This window comes from Podarcis tiliguerta (assembly GCF_965153285.1).
Source record: "Podarcis tiliguerta genome assembly, chromosome: 13".
In the NCBI taxonomy this organism is placed as follows: Eukaryota; Metazoa; Chordata; class Lepidosauria; order Squamata; family Lacertidae; genus Podarcis; species Podarcis tiliguerta.
The window spans coordinates 15,922,996-15,945,391 of record NC_139546.1 but is presented as its reverse complement, the minus strand read 5'-3'; the positions used below and the strand labels follow the sequence as shown (position 1 = coordinate 15,945,391).

At 42.1% G+C, this 22,396-nt stretch overlaps 2 protein-coding genes and 1 pseudogene across 3 annotated transcripts in view; all 3 read right to left on the bottom strand.

The window, feature by feature from the left end:
- Positions 1-22,396, bottom strand: part of LOC310661741 (uncharacterized protein) — a 173,020-nt gene that overhangs the window by 98,624 nt on the left and 52,000 nt on the right. The window contains 1 exon segment of the mRNA XM_083408085.1: positions 4,043-4,270. Within this exon segment, the coding sequence (XP_083264211.1) occupies positions 4,043-4,270 (228 nt within the window).
- Positions 1,155-3,558, bottom strand: LOC310661785 (vomeronasal type-2 receptor 26-like). Its single transcript, XM_083408231.1, has 2 exons — positions 2,897-3,558; positions 1,155-2,147 (listed from the first exon to the last, which is right to left on the bottom strand). The coding sequence occupies exons 1-2, from the start codon at positions 3,078-3,080 to the stop codon at positions 1,249-1,251; spliced, it is 1,083 nt and encodes a 360-aa protein (XP_083264357.1). The 5' UTR covers positions 3,081-3,558; the 3' UTR covers positions 1,155-1,248.
- On the bottom strand, positions 12,348-22,153 carry LOC310661811 (vomeronasal type-2 receptor 26-like; annotated as a pseudogene). The gene is made up of 6 exons (XR_014515503.1): positions 21,089-22,153; positions 18,805-19,087; positions 17,002-17,865; positions 15,260-15,487; positions 14,081-14,207; positions 12,348-13,316 (listed from the first exon to the last, which is right to left on the bottom strand). The product of XR_014515503.1 is annotated as a vomeronasal type-2 receptor 26-like (transcript).

Sequence of the window (22,396 nt, the reverse complement as noted above, 5' to 3'; positions counted from 1 at the left end):
CACCCATAAAACTTACAATCCATGACACACAGACTGGTCCCCAGTGGCGAAAATGGGTGCAGAAAACCCTCCACCTTCCTTACTTGTGAGCATCTCTCTCAACTTCTTTACATGGTTTGCAGCAATGGGAATTTAGCCCTGGGAAGATGTCAAGAAAACACGCCTTCTTTACAAGCACAAACAACTATTTGTGTTCCTGATAGAAAAGCACCACTCAACTGGTTGGTGGGACAGTATATAGAAGTAATACATAAAACGTAGTGTGTGGTCGTATTATATTTTCTAATAAAACTGAGCTTAATCTCACTCATGTTCAATATACTTTTACTCCAAAATATTCATTCAGAAGCATTCTGCCCAATCTTATAACAGTAAGACCATTAAAAATACCACTATTGTCATCCATTCAATTTTAAGTTTTTAAAAAACTCACCAGGAATGGTCTAGAATATATTGCCCATAACCACAGGCATCTCCCACTGAACACAAATAATAATTAAATAATTAATACCCAGAAATGGATCGAGAGAGCTTGAGATTTCTCATGGCTTGTGAGGGCAGGGACTGGAGGTGCAGCAGGGGGTTTTTTATGCTGCTCAGCCCCCCCCCCTGACAGGTAATGTGCATAGAAGAGCAGCAGAAGCAGCAACTTTTCCACACATCCTCCAGTCAGCCCCCAAAATCCAACATGTGGGTATTTTAGGTGCAGTATATTAGATCTGGAATGGAGAGAGAGCAGTAGAGAAGACATTCAAAGGGTTTAGAGGGTGCTCCCCACTAATCAAATCTTCATTTATTGGGGGGGGGGGGCACTGGAACGTAACCGGCAAGTAAGTGGGACTCGCTGTACTGAAATCTCTGAGACTGGTTAATCATGACAGTAGCAAGTCTACTGAAACCTTACTCGCAGCAAAATTAAGCTAGGAAGCAACAAGACCTATATAAAAGTATTCTCTCAGTGTATTGTTTTTTCATGTTCAGTTTGTAATCAATCACCCTCTGAAGTTCTAGTTAGGCCTCAATATTCTGTGGTACTCATGACAGTTTTTTAGTTTTCCAAATAAACCTTAGGGCCAAAACAAGATCAGGGACCCCGGTCTCAAAGAGACCACAGGGGATTTTTTAAAGAAATTGCACGTAGGAATCGCAACATGTAAAATACAACATAACTGAATGGTGTGGATAAGGAGAGATTACATTGCTTATATTTTGGTAGAAAAAAACAGCCAAAGACGATAGGATAATTTATTATTTCCTCTTTATTAACTGCTCCTTGCTGTTCAGATCAGGTCTCAACACAATGATGTAGCACTTTGGGAAAAAGATGGAGCCCAGTAAGCCAGCACTGGAGGCCAAGATGGAGAAGATCTCCACAGCCACCATGTATTTCCCCTTGGTGCTCAGGTACACTGGAACAAAGGAGATCCAAACACTACAAAACAACAACATGCTGAAGGTGATGAATTTGGCCTCATTAAAGCTGTCAGGCAGTTTCCTGGCAAAAAAGGCCACAACAAAGCTGACAATGGCCAAAAAGCCCATGTAGCCCAGGACACAGTAAAACAGGGCAACAGACCCTTCGTTGCAGCCTAGAATGATTTCTCTCATCACAGAGTGCATGTCAGAATCAGGAAATGGGGGAAAGATTCCTAACCACACACTGCAAAGGCCTGCTTGGATAAGGAAACAAGAAAACACAATGGAGCTTCCAAGTCTTTTCCCCACCCACGTCCTCATTCTGGATCCTGGTTTGGTGGCCACAAAGGCCAGAACCACTGTGATAGTCTTGGCCAGCACACAAGAAACAGTCACTGTGAAAACAAGGCCGAAAGCCATTTGTCGGAGCAGGCAGCTCACTCTTTCTGGAGGGCTGAGGAAGATCAATGGGCAGAGGAAGCAGAGCAGGAGGAAAGTGAGGAGAGTGTAGGTGAGGTCCCGATTGTTTGCTCTGACAATGGGTGTGTCCTGATGTTTAATGAAGATGACTAGGACCACCACTGTGAGGAGAGAGAGAGAAAGAGCAAACAATGCTAAGCTCATCCCCAGAGGCTCTTTAACAGACAGGAAGCTGGTGGTCTTTGGAATGCATTGCGATTGTTCCATGTTTGGATAGTGGTCTTTGGGGCACCCAATGCAATCTTCCATGTCTGGAAAGAATGTAATGCATTCAGATTTCAGATGTTAGGATAGTAACAACATGCTTAAGGTTAAGGTTAAATTAGAGTTATCACAGATATTTCCATAGTAACCAAACTGAAAGTGATGCATTAGAATCCCACCTCAACATCTGTGTTTGGTTATGTGAGGTGTACTGCGATGGCTTGGTAACTCCACATAAACCACATTGTTATTGTTCAGAACAGGTACAGTCCATGACCATTTTACACAGGGGTTCCATTCCCAGCCCCGTTCCACCCCCACATACTAGGTTGAACGCATTCGACCGCGCCCGGGTGTATGATCACGCATCATTTATAGACGTGTTTATTTGCTATTGCCTGAATTAAAGAAGGTGTCTTATACGAAGTCATATCACTGGTGCATTTAGTTCAAAATCCCATGCTGTATTTAAACTTGTAACAAAGATTAGACCATGGGTCACAAACCGATTCTTTTTAGGAGATGGTCCATATTCCTTTGTGGGGGCTATCTGTCAATAGGTATGGAGGAGAAATTGGCCACTTGAATGAGAAGGCTACATTGCCCTCCTTGAACCAACACACTGACCAAAGTACAGATGCCCTTAAAAGTGTGTACTTCTCTAAACATTTGTCATGCAGTTCTCCATTCAAACAATACGTACAAAAATGCACACATCACCACTAATTTATTTATCCTTTTCCTCAACTTCTAACATGACATACAGTTGGAAGATTATATATCCGGTGTCTCTTACCCTTCTGGGATGAAATCTTGCCTTGAGGACACGGAACACAATCATAGCAGCAGAATGGCTCCCCCTCCTTCTTTTCCTTCCTGGAACCAGGAGGGCAACTTGGGTTACATACTGAAAGGGGCGAAACCTGCTCATGTAAATAATGGGGAAGAGGGTAAGGAAAAGCTTTTTCTCCCTCTCTCATAACACTATAACTCAGAGATATCCAATGTGATTGATTGGGGCACTTTTTCACGCAGTATAGCTAAAACTATGAGATCCAATTCACCAGGAGACAGTGATGGGCATCAACTTGGCTGACTTTAAAAGATGATTGGAAAAACTAATGGAGGAGAAGCCTATCGGAGGCTACCATCCTTGGTGGAGGGTATGCATTTACTCAATGGTCAGAGGCAGTATGGTGCTAAATACCACTTGTCGGAAACCACAAAAGGGGAGAGAGGTCTTATGATCATGTCCTACAAGCGTCTGGTTGGCCACTTTCAGAACCTTATTTATTTATTTATTATACCATGCCACAGGGCAGTTTACATTATAAAAACATAAAAAGGAAAGGCATGACAAACAGAAACAGTAACATCCCAGTTTGAAAGACCATAAATAGTTTAATTCACTAATGGCTTGGAAGAAGAGGAATGTTTTCGCCTGGTGCCTATAGATATGTAGGGCAAGCCTTCTTGTGGAGAGCTGATTCTTCCCCAATCTATGAAGTCCCTTTCCTCATTCTACACTTCGTGACAAAGAAGCCCCTACTTCCTTCTTAACCATCATGCATTTGAACTGCAAGCAGGAAACACCTGCTGCTTCTTCCCAAGAGACTCATGAAACGCACTTGGACGAAAAGAACCCCAAGCCAAAAGCCACATGCCATATCCAGATGCTGGACAAGACTGACCAATGGCATTATTCTGCACTAGTTGGGCATTGATCTGAGCCAGCAAGATCATCTTACGTTGAGATTCCTCTATCCCGAACCACATGACCTTCGGGATGACTTCCAACTCTATGATTCTATTATTCTTAAGCAGTGCAGAGGAAAATGTTTAGAATATGTCTGGAAAAGCGGGTATGTGCTGGACTGATGATATGTAAGTCGAATAACATTCTCTTTTCCCATCTCTCATAGATGTAGGAATTATGCCTCACCTGCTGAAAGCTTCTGTGCCACACCATTCTGTTGTCATCAAGGGTAAATTCCTGGCCTGTGGCAGCCTCGCCACCCACCCTTCCAACCTTGACTCTCTTGAAAGAGTTATTTGGGAAAGTGACCAGGTTGGTGATATCAAAGCCAGCTTCTACTTCCCTGTTCGCACTAAAAGATACCGTTTCCCCAGCAGAGTTGTTAAAGGAGACACTCCTAAGAAAGGGGTGGAGCTGCATGGAAAGGAAAACAGTAACTTTGAAGTACTGCAAATGTCTTGTAATACATACATAAAGGGTTTAATGCTGTAGAGTAAGGTGTCCTGACATGCTTGGCCTATATCACTTCCTCTTACCTTGGAAGGAAATGGGCAACAAAGCCATTTGTTCTGCTCACTCTAAATGTGAATTTGGTTTGTGTGGAGTTCTGACCTGCTCCCTACAGCCACATGGATTTAAGAAAAAAACAGGGATACAACTTAGAACACTTTTGGACTATAACCCAAACCAGGGAAATTGCTGGCATGGCAGTTAAAGAAAAAAAGAGAGTGAACATTTAATAAATAAACTGAAAGTAGAAGGGAAAAAAGTAGACAATCCAAAAGATATAAGGAAACAGTTTGTTATTACACAGAGCTATATTGAGCCTGTGAGGAACACACAGAAAAAATAGGTTATTTAAAGCAGAACAACTGACCAAAAATTCCGAAGGAGAAGATCAGTTCTTTGAATGCACCAGTAACAATGATGGAGATGCAACAGGGAATAGGCCAGACTAAAGCTGATAAATCGCCAGGACCAGATGGACTATCAGCTAAGTATTATAAGAAATTGCCGTATTGGCCTGAATATAAGCTCCACCTTTTTCCCAAACTCAGACCGTGAAAAGTTAATGTGTGGCTTATATTCGCAACCTTATGATATGTAGCCTGGAGCGTTGGGCAAGCAGTGCCAGGAGCATGGCAAAGCAGTGCCTGCCCCATGCATAGTCCCATATCTTCTCCCCCAAGGCCAGGAAGGAGTAAGGCTGCCAGCAATGCAGATCAGCCCCCTCCCCCCGCCCCCAGTATGCAGCCAGGAGCAGCAGGAATGAAGCGGCTTATATTCAGGTATTTTTTTCTTTTTCTCTCCCCCCCCCCTCCAATCTTAAAGGTGCAGCTTCTATTTGAGTGCAGCTTATATTCGGGCCAATACAGTACAGGATTTTCTGGCACAACCACTTAAGGATATAATGAATGGAATATTAAATACAGAGAAACTGCCAGAATCTCGGAAAGAGGCATTGATTCCAAAATAAGATACAGATTTATTGTCAGTTAAAAATTGCAGGCCAATCTCTTTATGAAATAATGACTACAAACTATTTGCCAATATTTTGGCAAATAGAATGAAAAGGATTTTAAAGGATTTCATCCATCAAGATTAAGCCGGCTTTCTTTTTGGTTGGCAGATGAAGGATAACATGAGAAATATAATTGATTTAATAGAATATTTGGAGGCCAGGAATGATAAGCACACAGCATTAATATTTATAGATGCAAAAGAAGGCCTTTGACAATGTTTCCTGAACTTTTATTGGGGGGGGGGGACATTAGAAATGATGGATTTTGGAGAGACATTTTATAGAGGAAATGATGCAATTTATTCAGAACAACAGGCAAAGCTGATTGTTAATAATGTAATAATGGAGGATGTAAAATAATGGAAGGAACAAGACAGGGATGTCCCCTGTTGCCATTACTGTTTATTTTAGTACTAGAGACACTGGCACAAAATATAAGATCAGATGAAGAAGTAAAAGGAATATTGGTGGGAAATAAAGCATGAATCTGTCATTTTGGGGAGGACATCTGTGATAAAAAAGAACATATTGCCAATAACGTTTTTGTTTCAATCAATTCCTGTGATCAGTGGGGCAGGGCGCTTTAAGGAATGGCAAAGAGATATTTCAAAATTTATCTGGCAGGGGGAAGAATCCAATAATAAAACATAAACTATTAAAAGACTCTAAAGATGGAGGTGGCTTTTCCCTTCCAGATTTAAGAATATAATATGAGGTGTCCTGCCTTTGCTGGTTTGGGGAATGGATAACATTACAAAATACAGATATTTTGGATTTGGAGGGTTATGCTAACAGATTTGGTTGGCATGTGTATCTATGGTATAAAAAAGTTAAGGTACACAGAGGATTCCTGAACCATGAAATAAGAAAGTAATTATATATGGTATGGTATAAATATAAAAATTGGCTAGAACAGAAAACACCATTGTGGTTCTCCCCATTAGAAGAGATCTCTGTGAAGAAATTGAATATGAGAAAAGGCTGGGCAACATATTGGGAGTTATTAGTAGAGGAGGAACACCAGCTGAAATTGAAAAAAAAAATGAGGACATAAGAGATTGGTTACAGTATCACCAGATGAATGATGTCTTTAAAATAGATAAAAGAAAAGGTTTCGCTATTAAACTATCAAGGTTTGAGAAAGAATGGTTGGAAAATAATGTGAAATTATTTTCTAAAATGTATAAATTGTTATTGGAACGGTTTGCGGGGTGTTATACTTTAAAAGAAAATTATATGTAAATGATGTATTGCAGAGGAAATGAGCAAAAATGTATAGGACAAGTTCAAATGTTTGTTGGAAATGTAAGGAAAAGGAAGGCACCTTTTATCATATGTGGTGGAATTGTAAAGTGGTAAAGGAATTTTGGGAAATGATATACGATGAATTTTTTAAAAAAGGTTTTAAATAGCTTTTGTTAAAAAACCAGAAGCCTTTTTGTTAGGAATTGTAGGTACAGAGATACCGAAGGAACTGAAAATACAGTTTATGTATGCTACAACAGCTGCAACGATGCTTCTTGCCCAGAGATGGAAAGACGACAAGATACCTACTAGGGCAGACTGGCAGATGAAACTATTGGGCTATGCAGAGATGGCAAGATTAACCAGGAAAATCAGAACTCAGGAGGATCAAAACTTCAACAAAGAATGGGACAAATATATATTGTACTTGAAAGACCACTGTAAATGCTTGAACTCGTTGGCAGACCTTAAATAACTCTTGCAATGATACATAGGACTTGGACACAATGAAGGATGATAAATTAGATGGATTTATAATATGCAATTAAAAAAGTGATTTAAAGAATCCATGGAGGGGAGAAGGGAAATCTAGAGATTCAGAAGAATCTTGTGCAAGTTTTAATATCTGTAATAATACTATGCATGTGAATGAATTTTTTGTTTTTTTAAAAGCAAGATGGTCTGATACTTCACTGTGCGAGTCCTTAATGAGCAGCTTCTCTGCACAGAAGCGGAGAATGTGGAGTTTGAATTTTTTCAGGGTACTGTTTTACATATCACTGCCTACGTCTAATAAAGTATATCCCATGATAGGCATTACCTGCCAAGGCTGAAGCTCTTGCATCCCTCCTTCCACCACTCCCCTGTATTTGGTCCTGGACAAGAACATGGCATGTAGAGCAGGTGCTATGGCATAGACAGCAGTATAGAGACTGTAGCTGTGGCCATACATGGTCATCTCAAAAGCAGACGAAGGGAGATTCTCCAGCTTCTCCTCTCCAGTGCAGGTTCCACTGGCCTGTTCTTCTGTACTGGAGTTTGGAAATGAACAGAGAAATACTTGTGCCCAGATCTGCTTGACAAAGCCATTTCCATTTGCCTCAAAAGGATTTTGTGCCTCAAGAAAGAATTTGAATCCTTGTACCACATTTGAATGAACTGCAAAGGAGAGGGAACCCTGGAAGGCTTGCATATCCCAGTTCATTTGATGGCTCAATGCTGTGAAATCCAGTTGTGCTGTCAGAATCCACACCTTGCCGACAGATATCTTGGTCACGTTTTCCATTTCACCTAGTGCTACCATTGTTCGCAATGTAAGCATGGACTTGGTTCCTCCATAAACAACCACCACCTTGGCTTTACTTTCCAGAATAGCTTGATAAATTTGGAACAGCTGGAAATACATGGCATAGTATGCAGCCAAATGTGTCGTTTTCAGGTTTGTCTCTGCGAAGGCCAAGCAAATGCCTTTCTGGGAGAGCAGAGGTTTCAGGGTCTGAATAAATCTCTCTCCACTTTCTGCAGCAAGCAACCCAACCCATGTCCAACCAAAGTGCAGAAGTAACTCAACAATCCCAGTGTGCTGATGGGCTTCATTGGGCACCATCCTAAAGAAGGAAGTAGACTGGCTTTGACCAGGATCTTCTGGAGCAAAGGAGCCATAAGTGAGCTAAAGGGAAATAAAGGAGCATCATCTATTATTGCAAATGGACTAGGTATGTGCATCCAGGGCCTTCCCACCCAGGAGGCAAAATGAGCCAGTTGCCTTAAGAAGGCAGGTTCCAGAAAGCTGGGAGGGGGGTTAGCAGATTGCACCCTTTGTTTCTTTGCCTCCACCTCCTTCTCTGCCACCCCTGCATGCCCAGTTTCCTGCACTCCTGCTTTTCTCTCCTCCCTCCTCCTTTTCTTTCTCCACTTTCTCCTCTATGCTTTCCTATGTTGCTGCTTTCTTCTCCCCTGTATCTTTTGCTTTGCTTCATCGCAGCATTTTAGCTCCTGATTTCGTGGTGTCTTCCCTTCCTCTCTCAAACCACTAACACACAGAATTTGCATCAAAAGTGCCACAATGTGTGGGCAGCTGACCCCTGATTGGCAGGCTTCCAGCTTTGCAAGAGAGCAGCTTCAGTCTCCAACCAGTAGGCCATGGAGCAAAGGTCTGATGGTGTCAGTCAGCAGAATGGAATTTGGATACATGTTTTTAGGTGTGTGTGGATAAGGAAGTGGGGTGAGATGAGAACTCTTCCACCATCCCTTTACCTTCTCTTCATCCACAGACACTGACAATTTGATGCTATGTAATCTATTTAACTGTGCAAAGCACCCTGGGAACACTTTTTGTGAAGGGGAGAATCACTCTCCTTTGTCTCTCACAAATATTTCTCTATTATACAAATCCTTTCTGCATAGAAAATATCATGTGAAATGCCCAAGGCAGCATCTTACCTGGGGAATTTTGTAGATGCCCAAGATGTTTGCCAGGTAGACGGAGGTATCAAAGTCCAGTCCCCCAATAACTGCCACCAGGTGTTTCTGGTTGTTGCACTTGTAGTTGGGTCTAAGTATGGAGGGAAGGTTCAGAGCAGCCCAATAGGTCATCCTTTCATCAAAGTAATTGTCATAGATGTGGAATCCCAGTGTAATATTGGGTAAGATCTTTGGGTTCTTGTTGATCTCCTTGACAGCAAATACCAAGGCCAGAATATGCTGGTAGTTCTTTGGAACAATACTGCAACAAGAATTTTATGCTATATCATTGGGGGATATCCTATGCATTATTCTTTAAAAATGGGCTTCTGTATGAATCCTCAGTATCTTAGTGCAAATTGTGTCCTAATATCCACATATCTGCAGAAGAATTTCCCCACAGGAATGCATTGTATTCCACTTACACTAATATATGCATTTTTAGGGACACTTTAGGGACCTCCCGATATTCATTTTTGTTTAGATTGTTTAGCTGGAGAACTGCATTGAACAATTCGGAGAAGTGTGAATTTCAAATGATGGCTGTGTTTTATTTCTGATATATTTTTAGAACATTTTTTTTTAGTAGTTTCACATTTAAATATGAACTGATTAGAATTCTCCCCTTTCCAATAATGGAATATTGATGTTTACTTTGGGGTTCATCATATACTTGACAACAATTCTTGAAGATCGAAGAGATATTCTTGCTGACACCAGCATCTAAATCCTTTTCTCATACCAACTTCCCTAAGCCTCCCCTCCTGTCCAGTTCACACACAGATTAGTTGAGCAGCTAGGTACAGTCTGCCTCTGACTGGCAAACTCCTCAGATTATGTTCCTGCCTACTTGGACAGCTGAGCTCCTTTAAGAAATCTGCTTTTATAATGTTCTTCTGGTATGAACTGAGTAGCATTTTAGCTTAATGTAGGGCTCATTCAGACTTCCCCTAGTCCTGCCATTTTCCTCCCGGAAAACCTGATCTTTACTGCTCAATTGGAACTCACACCTCCCTCAGAACTTCTCCCAAGTGACTGTTAACTGACATTTCTTCACTGATCACTACCTTCGGCTGAATACAGTCTGAATACATCTGATCCAGGCCCTGTCTATAAATTATAAACACAATTGTCTAGCTTGATATAGATGAGAACATCAGGGGCTCTTTGAGTGCCACCTCAAAAGGAGAAGTGAGCCTTTAAGACCCCTCACATGAGACTTTCTGAGGTGAGCATTAAGAACAGAGAAGGGCTTTCCATCTTAAACTAGGGAGGTTTAATCTGTGAGAAGAAGAAGAAGAAGAGTTTGGATTTGATATCCCGCCTTTCACTCCCCTTCAGGAGTCTCAAAGCGGCTAACATTCTCCTTTCCCTTCCTCCCCCACAACAAACACTCTGTGAGGTGAGTGGGGCTGAGAGACTTCAGAGAAGTGTGACTGGCCCAAGGTCACCCAGCAGCTGCATGTGGAGGAGCGGAGACGCGAACCCGGTTCCCCAGATTACAAGACTACCGCTCTTAACCACTACACCACACTGGCTCTCTTGAGTTCTCTTGTTAACCTCTACTTGGAAGAGGTTTGGTGGGATGTGGAGAGGAGAGATCATGTCAACAAGACCAGGCTCTCTCAACTCACTGTCACATTCAGATCTGCATCTCCCTTCTTCCAAGCCAACTCCTCAGCTTTGTAAATACCCCCCCCACACACACACCATCTGCCTTGATGTAAATTCCACTGAAATCAGTGGAACTAGCTTCTAAATAGGCCTGGTTAGAGCTGAGGGATATTTCAGTATCAGCTGATTATTTGACATTTGAATTCTTTACAAGTTATTAAGAAGTTGATCGATAGTTAGCCTCTTTTCAAAGTTTTCTTCATCAAGAGCAGTAAGGAGGTGGGAAGCAAGTCCGCCAAGAATAAGATCACCAGGTTGGTAGTATTCATGTGGAATTCTGGACAGATCATGAACGGTGCAACTCGTGGTATGTTTGCACACCAGATGTGGCAGACGAAAGAGAAGGGGCACAATAAACAGCAGCATACTGAAGCACATATTCTTTCTCATCAAACATCCTTATTTCCATCCAGCACATGAACCTTGCTTCACAACCACCCTCAGTGCAATATTCTGTCTTGTCGTGAACAGCACTTCTCTAACAAATCACAGTATAAAATCCTATTTTACAATTTGATTAAAAGAAAACTGAAAATCCTTCCTCTTCCTCTGTCCTCTCCCTTGCTTAGAATGGCAGGAAGATGTTATAATAACCATGTTTTGACATTGGTTAGTCTTCCCTGGAAATCTACTGAGACATTATCCAAGGGAGACTTAGTCATGATGAAAGTAACAATTACAGATGAGGTAATAGCAACCTCTCAGAAAAAAAACCCCTGCTTCTGATTTTTCATCCAAAGTGGTTTCTGTCTGTTTATGGGACAACAAAAGGGCATGCAGAATAAACAGCAATGAGGAAGAGAAGAACAGTTAGCCAGTCTCTAATTATTTGCACTGGTCAACATTAATAAATCCAACCTCCCAAAATTTCCCACCTGAACACCAGTTCATTCGTTTTCTGACAATTATGCCAAGACAAAAGAATGGTGAAAAGGGCTGAGTTTTGTACGTGGTTTGCATTGGAAGGAAGGAAAAATAGGTATCAACAAAGGAGAATTCTCTGGATGCCAAGATCCAGGTTTGGGGCACAAACTCTTTGGTGAGAGATTTCCACCCGAGATTTTAAATCACAAAATATGCAGCAAACTAAAGTGGGGAAATATATAGTTTGCTAGACCTTTAAAATATGACCTCCATCTTCCCTTAGCATAGAATAAGACCACACATTTAAGTTAAGAACTAGTAATACTTATAAACTCTTCAAAGGCAAGGTTCGTGTGCTTTCCCACACAACAGTCAGAAAACACAGGCAGCAAAACAAGGCTTATTTACAATGCTGAAAGTTCAAAATTCTTGGTATAGGAATGCAAGGGAGGCTTCTAAGAACCAGGTGGTCTGAGTATGAGGAAACCAGCTCAGACCTAAAATGTGCTTCTCAGGTAAAGCGAAGGAAAGCAAGAGGCCTGATTACCAATTCCCTCCCAAAGTGAGCTATGCCTGGCACAACATAATTGAATGGTGTGGATAAATAGAGATTACATTGCTCATATTTTGGTAGGAAAAACCCCACAAAGATGATAGGATAATTTATTATTTCCTCTTTATTAACTGCTCTGTAAAGAGGCCAATAGTGAATATTTAAAAGAATTGCACATAACAGTTGTAAGAGATAGAATGCAGCATAATTATATGATGTAAATAAAGAGAGGTTATATTTGCTATTTCCTCTTTATTAACTGCTCCTTGCTGTTCAGATCCGGCCTCAACACAATGGTGTAGCATTTGGGAGCAAAGATGAAGCCCAGTAAGCCAGCACTGGAGGCTAAGATGGAGAAGATCTCCACAGCCACCATGTATTTCCCCTTGGTGCTCAGGTACACTGGAACAAAGGAAATCCAAACACTACAAAACAAAAACATGCTGAAGGTGATGAATTTGGCCTCATTGAAACTCTCAGGCAGTTTTCTGGCAAAAAACGCCACAATAAAGCTGATAATGCCAAAAAGCCCATGTAAGCCAGAACACAGTAAAACAGGGCAACTGACCCTTCGTTGCAGCCTAGAATGATTTCCCTCATCGCAGACTGCATGTCAGAAGCAGGAAATGGGGGAGAGGTTCCTAACCACACAGTGCAAATGCCAGCTTGAATAAGAGAACAAGAAATCACAATGGCACTTCCAAATCTTTTCCCCACCCACTTCCTCATTCTAGATCCTGGTTTGGTGGCCACAAAGGCCAGAACCACCGTGATCGTTTTGGCCAGCACACAAGAAACAGTCACTGTGAAAACAAGGCCAAAAGCCATTTGTCGGAGCAGGCAGCTCACTCTTTCTGGAGGGCTGAGGAAGATCAATGGGCAGAGGAAGCAGAGCAGGAGGGAAGTGAGGAGAGTGTAGGTGAGGTCCCGATTGTTTGCTCTGACAATTGGTGTGTCCCGATGTTTAATGAAGATGACTAGGACCACCACTGTGAGGAGAGAGAGAGAAAGAGCAATCAATGCTAAGCTCATCCCCAGAGGCTCTTTAACGGACAGGAAGCTGAAGGTCTTTGGAATGCATTGCGATTGTTCCATGTTTGCATACTGGTCTTTGGGGCACCCAACGCAATCTTCCATGTCTGGAAAGAAAGTAATGCGCTCAGATTTCATATGTTTGGATAGTAGCTACATGCTGTGAGTATGGAACACTTAAGGTTAAATTAGAGTTATCACAGATATTTCCATAGTAACCAAACTGAAAGTGATGCATGAGAACCCTACCTCAACCTTTGTATTGGGTTATGTAGGGTGTCCTGTGATGGCTTGCTAACTTCCCATAAACCACATTGTTATTGTTCAGAACAGGTACAGTTCATGAACTTTGTACACAGGGGTTCCATTCCCAGCCCCATTCCACCCCACCAGGATGTGCGATCGCGGATCACTCAGACGCATGTTTATTTGTTATTGCCTGAATTAAGATAGGTGTCTCCTGCCCAGTCATATCATTGGTGCATTTAGCTCAAAATTGTCTGCTGTACCTTAACCTGTAACAAAAATTAGATAATGGGCATCAAAACATTTCTTCTTCTTTTTTTCTTTTTTTCTTTTTTGAGAAGGTCCATATTCCTTTGTGGGGGCTTTGTGCCAAGAGGGATGGAGGAGAAATTTGGTTTTTATGCCACTTGAATGAGAAGGCTATCTACATTGCACTCCTTGAACCAACACACTGACCAAAGTACAGATGCCCTTAAAAATGTGTACTTCTCTAAACATTTGCAATGCAGTTCTCCATTCAAACAATATGTACCAAAATGCACACATCACCACTAATTTATTTATCCTTTTCCTCAACTTCTAACATGACATACAGTTGGAAGATTATATATCCGGTGCCTCTTACCCTTCTGGGATGAAATCTTGCCTTGAGGACACGGAACACAATCATAGCAGCAGAATGGCTCCCCCTCCTTCTTTTCCTTCCTGGAACCAGGAGGGCAACTTGGGTTACATACTGAAAGGGGCGAAACCTGCTCATGTAAATAATGGGGAAGAGGGTAAGGAAAAGCTTTTCTCCCTCTCTCATAATAATAGAACTCAGAGATATCCAATGAAATTAATTTTTGATTGATTTGGGCACTTTTTCACACAGTATAGCTAAAACTATGAGATCCAATTCACCAGGAGACAGTGATGGGCATCAACTTGGCTGACTTTAACAGATGATTGGAAAAACTAATGGAAGAGAAACCTGTCAGAGGCTACCATCCTTGGTGGAGGGTATGCATTTACTCAATGGTCAGAGGCAGTATGGGGCTGAATACCAGTTCTCAGAAACCACAAAAGGGGAGAGAGGTCTTATGATCATGTCCTACAAGCGTCTGGTTGGCCACTTTCAGAACCTTATTTATTTATTTATTATACCATGTCACAGGGCAGTTTACATTATAAAAACATAAAAAGGGAAAGCATGACAAACAGAAACAGTAACATCCCATTTTGAAAGACCATAAATAGTTTAATTCAGCAATGGCTTGGGAGAAGAGGAATGTTTTCGCCTGGTGCCTATAGATATGTAGGGAGGTGCCAGGCAAGCCTTCTTGGGGAGGGCTGATTCCTTTCCGATCTAAGAAGTCCCTTTCCTCATTCTACTATAGAATAGCTACCCACAAACTTTCACAGCCCCTACTTCCTTCTCAACCATCATGCATTTGAACTGCAAGCAGGAAACACCTGCTGCTTCTTCCCAAGAGACTCATGAAATGCACTTGGACGAAAAGAGCCCTAAGCCAAAAGCCACATGCCATATCCAGATGCTGGACAAGACTGGCCAAAGGCATTATTCTGCACTAGTTGGGCATTGATCTGAGCCAGCAAGGTCATCTTATGTTGAGATTGCTCTATCCCGGACAACATGACCTTCGGGATGACTTCCAAGTCTAAGATTCTATTATTCTTAAGCAGTGCAGGGGGAAATGTCTCAAATCTGGCTGGAAAGGCAGGTATGTGCTAGACTGATGATCTGTAAGTACAATAACATTCTCTTTTCCTATGTCTCATAGATGTAGGAATTAAGCCTCACCTGGTGAAAGCTTCTGTGCCACACCGTTCTGTTGTCATCAAGGGTGAAATGTTGGCCTGCGGCAGCCTCCCCACCCAGTCTTCCAACCTTGACTCTCATGAAGGAGTTATTTGGGAAAGTGATCAGGTTGGTAATATCAAAGCCAGCTTCTACTTCCCTGTTCGCACTAAAAGATACCGTTTCCCCAGCTGAGTTGTTAAAGGAGACACTCCTAAGAAAGTGGTGGAGCTGCATTGAAAGGAAAACAGTAACTCTGGAGTAATGCAAATGTCTTGTAATAAATACCTAAAGGGTTTAATGCTGTAGAGTAAAGTGTCCTGACAGGCTTAACCTATGTCTCTTCCCCTTAGCTTGGGAAGAAATGGGCAACAAAGCCTTCTGTTCTGCTTACTCTGTGTGTGAATTTGGTTTGAGTGGAGTTCTGAGCTGTTCCTTACAGCCAGATGGATTTAAGAAGCCGCTTCTTTCAGAAAAGAACGTAGTCTGAAACTACCATTTTCTTACCAATATAAAGTTTAGGAACTTTTACCATTTTGTAACCAAACTATGTTGGTTACTATGTACACAAAGGAATTTGCACACACAAAAAGCAGGATAGTGCAGGATTGGGTCCTCCTGCTTAACAGCTGTAATAAAGGTGGGCTGATATTTCACTATTTTCTATACCAATAAAAAGTTTAGTAACTTTTACCATTTTGTAACCAAGCTATGTCTTCTGCTTCTGCAACTTTTTTCTAAGCGCTGCGTTCCAAAAAACCTTTGAACTTTGAAGAGTTTTGTAAGTAAACCATGTAGGAGCTACTAAGCATGTGATCTATTTTTGTGCTAGTGAAGTGGGATATTCTGGAATTCACAGGAAAGGGCATATTTTAAGGTTTTACAGTATGTATTTCCATGCTTCTGGTTGCTGCATGTTTTGCCATGCACACAAAGGAAGTTGCTCACAAAAAAGAAGGGTAGTGCAGGATGTCACGCTGGCCACGTGACCCGGAAGTGTCTTCGGACAGTGCTGGCCCTTGGCCTCTTTGAGTGAGATGGGCGCACAACCCTAGAGTCTGTCAAGACTGGCCTGTAAGGGCAGGGGTACCTTTACCTTTACCTTTATAAGGGACGCGGGTGGCGCTGTGGGTTAAAGCCTCAGTGCCTAGGGCTTGCCGATCGAAAGGTCGGCGGTTCGAATCCCCACGGTGGGGTGCGCTCCCGCTGTTCGGTCCCAGCGCCTGCCAACCTAGCAGTTCGAAAGCACCCCTGGGTGCAGGTAGATAAATAGGGACCACTTACTAGCGGGAAGGTAAACGGCGTTTCCGTGTGCGGCTCTGGCTCGCCAGAGCAGCGATGTCATGCTAGCCACGTGACCCGGAAGTGTCTTTGGACAGCGCTGGCACTTGGCCTCTTTGAGTGAGATGGGCGCACAACCCTAGAGTCTATCAAGACTGGCCCGTACGGGCAGGGGTACCTTTACCTTTACCTTTATTTCCATGCTTCTGGTTGCTGCATGTTTTGCCATGCACACAAAGGAAGTTGCTCACAAAAAAGAAGGGTAGTGCAGGATTGGGTCCTCCTGCTTAACAGCTGTAAGCAAGGTGGACTGATATTTCACTATGCTAATCCTTAACGAGCAGTTTCTCTGCACACAAGGGGAGAATATGGTCTTACATTGAAAGTTGATTTTTTTCCCCCAGGGTACTGTTTTATGTATCACTGCCCAGGTCAATTAAAATGTATCTCATGAAAAGAATTACCTGCCAGGGCTGGAATTTCTGAAGCTCCTGCATCCCTCCTTCCACCACTACCCTGTATTTGGTCCTGGACAAGACCATGGCATGTAGAGCATGTGCTGTGGCATAGACAGCATTATAGACACTGTAGCTGTGGCCAGACATGGTCATCTCAAAAGCAGACGAAGGGAGATTCTCCAGCTTCTCCTCTCCAGTGCAGGTTCCACTGGCCTGCTCCTCTGTATTGGGGTTTGGAAATAAACAGAGAAATACCTGTGCCCAGAACTGCTTGAAAAAGCCATTTCCATCTTCCTCAAAAGGATTTTGTGCCTGAAGAAAGGCTTTGAAACCTTGCACTACATTTGAATGAACTGCAAAGGAGAGGGAACCATGAAAGACTTGCATATCCATGTTCATTTGATAGGTCATTGCTGTGAAATCCAGCTGTGCTGTCAGAATCCACACCTTGCCCTCAGAGGTCGTGGTCACATTTTCCAGTAAACCTAATGCTACCATTGATCGCAAGGCAAGCATGGCCCTTGTTCCTCCATAGACAACCACCACCTTGGCTTTACTCTCCATAATAGCTTGATAAATTTGGACCCTGTGGAAATACATGACATAGTAATCAGCCAAATATGTCGTTTTCAGGGTTGTCTCTAAGAAGGCCACGCAAATGCCTTTCTGGGAGAGCAGAGGTTTCAGTGTCTGAATAAATCTCTCTCCACAGTCAGTAGCCTCTGCGAACAGCCCAATCCACGTCCAACCAAAGTGCAGAAGTAACTCAACAATCCCAGTGTACTGATGGGCTTCACTGGACAGCATCCTGTAGAAGGAAGTGAATTGGCTTTGATCAGCATCCTCTGGAGCAAAGGAGCCATAAGTGAGCTAGAAGGAAATAAAGGAGCATAATCTGTAAATGTGGAAGACAGACTGCATATTTCCATTGAGGGCCTGACACCCACCCACCTCACTCACACACGAAAACAAAGATCACCACAGCCAATCACAAGTAAACAATCACACCCTAGGACAACCCCAACCTCTCTCACCACCAAAGGAACACAAGTGAACAACACAAACAACGCTGACCCCAAACTCTACATACATTAAACATAATAGAAACACCGCCACCCGACCCCACCCCCTTCCATCTTCCCTCTCTCCACCCCCCTTTCTTTTTTCTTTTTTCCCTTTTCTTCTCCCCCTAATGCTTCAACAAATGAAATGGATTTGTAAAAATGTTACATGGAAAAAACAACAACGAGGCATTACACTTACTTCTGTAAAACAAGAAAATCCTTAATAAAATATCAATATTAAAAAAAAAAAGGTGAAATGAACCCGTTGCCTTAAGAAGGCAGGTTCCAGAAAGCTGGGAAGGGCAGCTGATCTTGCCTCCATGGAGCTTCTCAGCTTCTCCCTCATCCTCTGCCACCCCCGCATGCCAACTTCCTTGCATTCCTTTTCACCTCTTCTCCCCACAACCTTTCCCTCTTAAGTTTGTAGTCCTTGGTTTCCTGCACTGCTACTTTCCTCTCCTCCATTTTCTTTCTCCATTTAATCCCTTTTTCTACATCACTGCATTTCAGCTTCTCATTTCATGGTGTCTTAACTTCCCTTCCTTTCCACACATCTATCAAACCACTAATTCATAGAATCCCACTCAAGTGCCGCAATGTGTGCACAACTGCCTCCTGATAGTCTGAGTCCCAGCTTTGAGGATAGCAGCTTTGAGGATAGCAGCTTCCTTCTCTACTGTACAAATCCTTTCTGGATAGAAAATAGGATGGTAAATAAGTATGAAGTATGAAGGTAGTATCTTACCTGGGGGATCTTGTAAATGTCCAAAATATCTGCCATTTGGAGGGAGGTATCAAAGTCCAGTCCCCCAATAGCTGCCATCAGATATTTCTGGATGTTGCACTTGTAGTTGGGCATAAGTGTGGAGGGAAGGTTCAGAGCAGCCCTGTAAGTCATCCTTTCACTGAAGTAACTGTCATAGATGCGGAATCCTAAGGTGATATTACGTAAGATCTTGGGGTTCTCATTGACCTCCTTGACAGCAAATACCAAAGCCAGAATATGCTGGTAGTTCCTTGCCACCACACTGCAAAGAGAAATTTATGCTGCACCCTTGGAAAATATGCTATGCAATATTTAAAAAGGGCTTCAGAATTATTCTTCTGTATTTTACTGCAAATAATTCCCTAGTATACACATTTCTGCAAAGCAATTTTCCCTAAAAGAGTGCATTGTATAAATTTCAAATCATAGTTGTGTTTTGGTTAGGCTATTTTTTTAGAGCAAGCTAATTTTGGTAGGTTCACATTTAAATGTGAACTGATTTTAATCCTGCCTCTATCTCGAATAAGGGAATATTGATACTTACTTTCGGGTCCTACATATGCTTGACAACACTATCTAAAGATTCAAGAGATGCTATTAATCATAATAATTTATTATTTATACCCTGCCCATCTGGCTGGGTTTCCCCAGCCACTCTTTAAAAACACCATTCAGCATTAAACCTTGAAAACTTCCCTAAACAAGGCTGCCTTCAGATGTCTTTTAAAAGTAAGATAGTTGCTTATTGCCTTGACATCCGCTGGGAGGACGTTCCACAGGGCAAGGGCCACTACCGAGAAGGTCCTCTGCCTGGTTCCCTGTATCCTCACTTCTCACAGTGAGAAGCTTACACCAGCTTCTGAAGTTTGGGTAAATGGTAATCTTGGCTGGTGGGCTGGTTGTAGTCTCTTCCTGGTTTAAGGGCATCTTGTTAAAGGGATCTGCAAGTTGCCCGGGTGGGGGCTAGGGCAATAGCACTCCTCCAAGTGCCCAGATGTGGTTACCATTAGATTCACTCCGAGCAGATGGCCTGGGATGGGAAACGGCTATATCCAATGCCTATAGCCAAACCATTCACATTTGTCATCAATAAGGTTCTGGCCTATTTGAACCCAATTTATATGTTGCTGTCTTGTCTGGTTATTGACCATTAAGGAGTGATAAGGTCACATGGCATTGGCACGCAACACTTTCTAAAGATTCAAGAGATGCTATTGCTGACAGCAGTCTCTGAAAATTATTATATCAGCCCAAATTCCCTGAACAGCCACTTTTGCCCAATTCACTAACAGATTGTACCTAGCAGCTGAACCAATCTGCCTCTGGCCTCAGCATTTAGCCAATTGTATTTCTGGCTGCTTGAACAGTTGAGCTCTTAAGAAACCTGCTTTTATGGCATTCTTCTGGTAAGAAATGGGAACCTTCCAAGCCTAAAAGACATACCAGCTCACTTGTTCTGATCTTCACTACAGCAAATGTTGACACACTGGGGATAAATACCTAACTATTTAAGTCTCAGTTGTCCACTTTTACCTCAGCTTTCTCTTGTCTTTGCCTCACACCTCACTCATTACTTCTCCCAAATGACAGTTAACTGCCATTTCTTCACTGTTCAGAACCTTCAGCCAATCACTGTCTGTTGTTCCCAAGGCCAAGCAGAATGAATGTACCTGTTCCAGGCCCTGCCTATAAATATTAAATGCAATTGAATCTCTTTCCCCTTCCTGTCTTCCTGTCACCAAGTAGCTATAACTGAACAGGTCTGCACAACATTAAGAGCACAAAGCATCAAACACTCACACACTGACATAAACAGAGACCTTCAACAGAGGATATAAAGCATTTTTAAACCACAAAGCACAGAACTATACAAAACATTTATATACAGGTACTGATTTGATCTAATTAAAACTGTGTATCAAAATGCAGAGAAGTAGGTAGCCTAGTTTAATGGAGTAGTTCTCCTAATTTCCAAACCTGTGACATATTTTTAACTAGGAGTATCCTACTTGGATGCGAATATCTGGGGGTCTTGGAACCCCACCTCTTAAGAGCTCTCAGCCCAAACTTCCTGAGGTGAAGTTCAATATTCAGAACAGAGAAGGGCTTTCCATCTTAACTAGGTAACTCTTCAGCTTAGCTCCCCACCACCACTACCTCTGCCTGGAAGTAAATCCCACTGAAACCAGTGGCACTTGCTTCTGAGTAAGCCTGGTTAGAGCTTAGGAATGTTTCTGTATTATCTGACATATGAAGTCTTTACAAGGTATTAAGAAGTTGATGGGTAGTTAGCCTTTCTTTGAAGTCTTCTTCGTCAAAAGCAGAAAAGAGGTGAGAAGCAAGGCCGCCAATAATAAGATCACCAGGTTGGTAGTATTCATGTGGAATGCTGGACAGATCATGGATGATGCAACTCCTGGTATGTTTGCACACCAAATGTGGCAGATGAAAGAGAAGGGGCACAATAAACAATAGCATGCTGAGGCAAATATTCTTTCTCCTCAAACACCCTTACAGCTATCTGAAACATGAACCTTAGCTTCAATAGAGCCCTCAGCACAATATTCCGCCTTGACAGGAACCGCACTACACTACCAATTCACAGATCGAGGATCCTATCTTACAACTCAACATAGACAACAGCAGAAATCCTTCCCCTTCCTCTGCCCTCTCCCATGCATAGAATCACAAGAAGGGTTTTTATATTCTAATGTTTAGACTTTGACTGTTATTCTCTGGAAATCTATTGAGACATTATCCAAGAGACAGTTAGTAATTATGAGAGTAATAATTACAGATGAGATAATAACTAGCTCTCTTTACATCAGGAAAATGAAACAGATGACAAAACAAATCACACACCATGTTTGTGATGTTTCATTCAAAGTGGCTTCTGTCCCCTTATGGGACAACAGAAGGGCATGTAGAATACACTGCCATCAATGCTGAAATGCCTCACTTGACCGTGGAAATGATTAATCTGAGCTAAAATTTGACACCTGAACATCTGTTCATTAATTTAATGACATTTATACTAAGACAGGCTAAAGAATCTGGTGAGACTCTCTTGGGGAATCTCATTCAGTTTCTAATCAATCACCCTTGGATGTTCTAGTCAGGCCTGCATATCTTGTGGTACCTATTAGACCTTTTTAGTTTTCCAAAGACTCCAGCCTTGATCCAGCCCCCCAAATTTTAGATATGTTTATTTTTGGTGCAGTATTTTTGATCTCGAATGGAGAAAGAGCAGCAGATGTTCATTGATGTTCGGAACATAACCCCCAATTAAGTGTGGAGTGGCTGTACTGAAATCACTGGCACTGGTTAATCATGAGGCAGCAACTCTACTGAAACCTTCTTTATGGGAAAATAACCTAGAAAGGAATGACACGTGTTTGTTTGTTTTTTTAATTGCCTCTCAATATATTGTTTTTCCTTGGCCACTTCCTAATCAATTACCCTCTAACGTTCATGTCAGGCATCAATATTTTGTGGTACTCATGATAGCTTCTTAGTATTCCAAATGAATCTTAGGAAGAAAAGAGATTGGAGGCACCTGTTGTAAAGAGGC